Genomic DNA, 2124 nt, shown 5'->3' on the forward strand with positions numbered 1-2124 from the left:
TGGTACTTACTCAAATCAACTACAATCTTAAATAAAAACCGGTGAGGTTGATCGAGCCCCGACAAAACGAAATGACACAACCGTCCCGCCCCGTCCCGCCCTAGCCCCTAGGGAGTAGCAATCAGTGCGGGGAAGGGGCAGCGCTGACGTGGATCCGATGGACTATCGCGCCACATCGGACGGCCCGGATCCTCGCTCCCCTTCTTTTATCCCCCTCCCACTCACCCAACACACGGCAGATCTCCCTCGCCTCCTCTCCACACACACACCGCGCGCGCGTGCCTGCGCTTCCATGGCCGGCGCCTCCTCGTCTCTTCTTCGCAGCTTCACACCCCTGTGCTTTCCCTAGACCTCCTGGTTTCACGTGTACCGTGCGTTACGAGTAGGTCTGCACGTAGAGGTGCGTGTGTTTATTGGAGGGGGTGATGGTGGGGAGGAGGGGGAGCAAGAACCCGATGCGGCGGACGACGAGCATGACGGAGTTCGCGCCGCCGGACGCGCTGGCGGCGGTGGTGGAGGACGAGGAGGCAGAACTAGGGCAGCTGCCCAACGGCGGCGGCCAGGACTGGCTGTCCGCGTTCGGAGGCGGCGGCGTCGGAGGCGCCGAGGCGCAGGCGGACTGGCTGGCGGCGTACCGCGCGCGCGCGGCGCCTGCACGAGCGGGGCTCCGGCGGAACTCGGCCGACTGCTCGGCCTCCGAGGCCGCCGCCTTCCTCCGCGCCTGCGGGCTCTGCCGGCGCCGCCTCGGCCCCGGCCGCGACACCTTCATGTACAAGTACGTGTGCTAATTACGCATAAGCTGTGACGCTGGCATGGCTCCGTAATCCGTATAATAATATTAGTGGCGTGCTTCTTGCAGGGGCGAGGCGGCGTTCTGCAGCCTGGAGTGCAGGGAGCGGCACATGACGCAGGAGGAGTGGAAGGACAAGTGCGCGGTGACGTCGATCAAGGACGCCGCTGCGGCGCCGGCCACCGGCCGCCGCGGCTCCAGCAAGCCCGGCGCCGCCGGCGGCACGGTGGCCGCGGCATGACGAGGAGCATGGAGACGTGCACGCACCCACGCAGGCTACCTAGCTTGCTAGTGTACCTCAAGGAGTCAGCTGCAAGCTCGACCACTCATCAGCAACCATATATACTAGTAGTTACCAGCTTAATCCATTAGTTATCTGCATCGATCGCTGCATGAGCTGCAGATACCATTATTAGCTCGATTTGATGGATCGATCGTCGATCGATCGATCCGTGTAATATGTTAGCATATCTGAATTCGTCTTGCTCGGTCGCTTGCTATCGATGCTGGTACTACTGTACCGAGCAGCAGCATCTACGTGAAAGGAAAAAAAAGGACAACCGAGAGAGGGAAGAGAAGTGGATGCAGATGCAGATGCAGATGCAGATGCGTTGCACGGCAGAGTTGATGTTTGTTGGGATCGATCTTGTCACGAAAATTAAATTCAACGATGTTATTATGACGACAAGCTAGGCAGTGCGAGATGAGCTTAATCACAAAGATTATTATGACTACTCACTGTATCTCTTGTGATCCTTGTGAATTCCTTACCTTTTGTAGCAAGGTTCTTGTGTATCCGGCAAGAATTAGAGTCGTGCAATGTTCCTTATTACTGCTGGCCACCGACTAATAAGCAAGCAGGGTTGGAGTATCATATATCATTTGATCCACCATATGATATTGGTACTCTATTCCCTACGTACGTTTTGGTGACAGTTAACATGTTGCTAATAGATTCTTATCCTCTAATATTACTAAAGTAATATCATCAGTGAATAGTAACGGTAACATTAACCTCTACCATCCGTTAGATCTGAACGGGCGTACCTGATTGTCTGCTACAGTAAAATAATATACAGTAAAACCACTACAGCATTTTGCTATCTCAGTAAATAATATTATGGTACTATTCACACAAACTTACTGTTTATTCAGGTGATATTGCTTTGTTAAGGATACGAGTCCGTTGCTAACACGTGTCCACAGGTTAGCCACACGCGCTTAAACCATTGAGCTCGTGAGTGGTAATACTAGTAGCAGAAAAGCTTGGGGATGCTCACATGGATTCCGCTGTCGCCATTACTAATTTATGTGGTCAGGTGCACCGATGCAAA

At 54.1% G+C, this 2124-nt stretch overlaps 1 protein-coding gene across 1 annotated transcript; it reads left to right on the plus strand.

Moving 5' to 3' along the window:
- Positions 1–230: 230 nt before the first annotated feature.
- Positions 231–1624, plus strand: LOC133897518 (FCS-Like Zinc finger 6-like). Its single transcript, XM_062338280.1, has 2 exons — positions 231–775; positions 860–1624. Exons 1-2 carry the CDS (start codon positions 426–428, stop codon positions 1029–1031), a joined length of 522 nt encoding a protein of 173 aa, XP_062194264.1. The 5' UTR covers positions 231–425; the 3' UTR covers positions 1032–1624.
- Positions 1625–2124: the final 500 nt, after the last annotated feature.

Source organism: Phragmites australis, chromosome 17, assembly GCF_958298935.1.
Source record: "Phragmites australis chromosome 17, lpPhrAust1.1, whole genome shotgun sequence".
Classification (NCBI taxonomy): Eukaryota; Viridiplantae; Streptophyta; class Magnoliopsida; order Poales; family Poaceae; genus Phragmites; species Phragmites australis.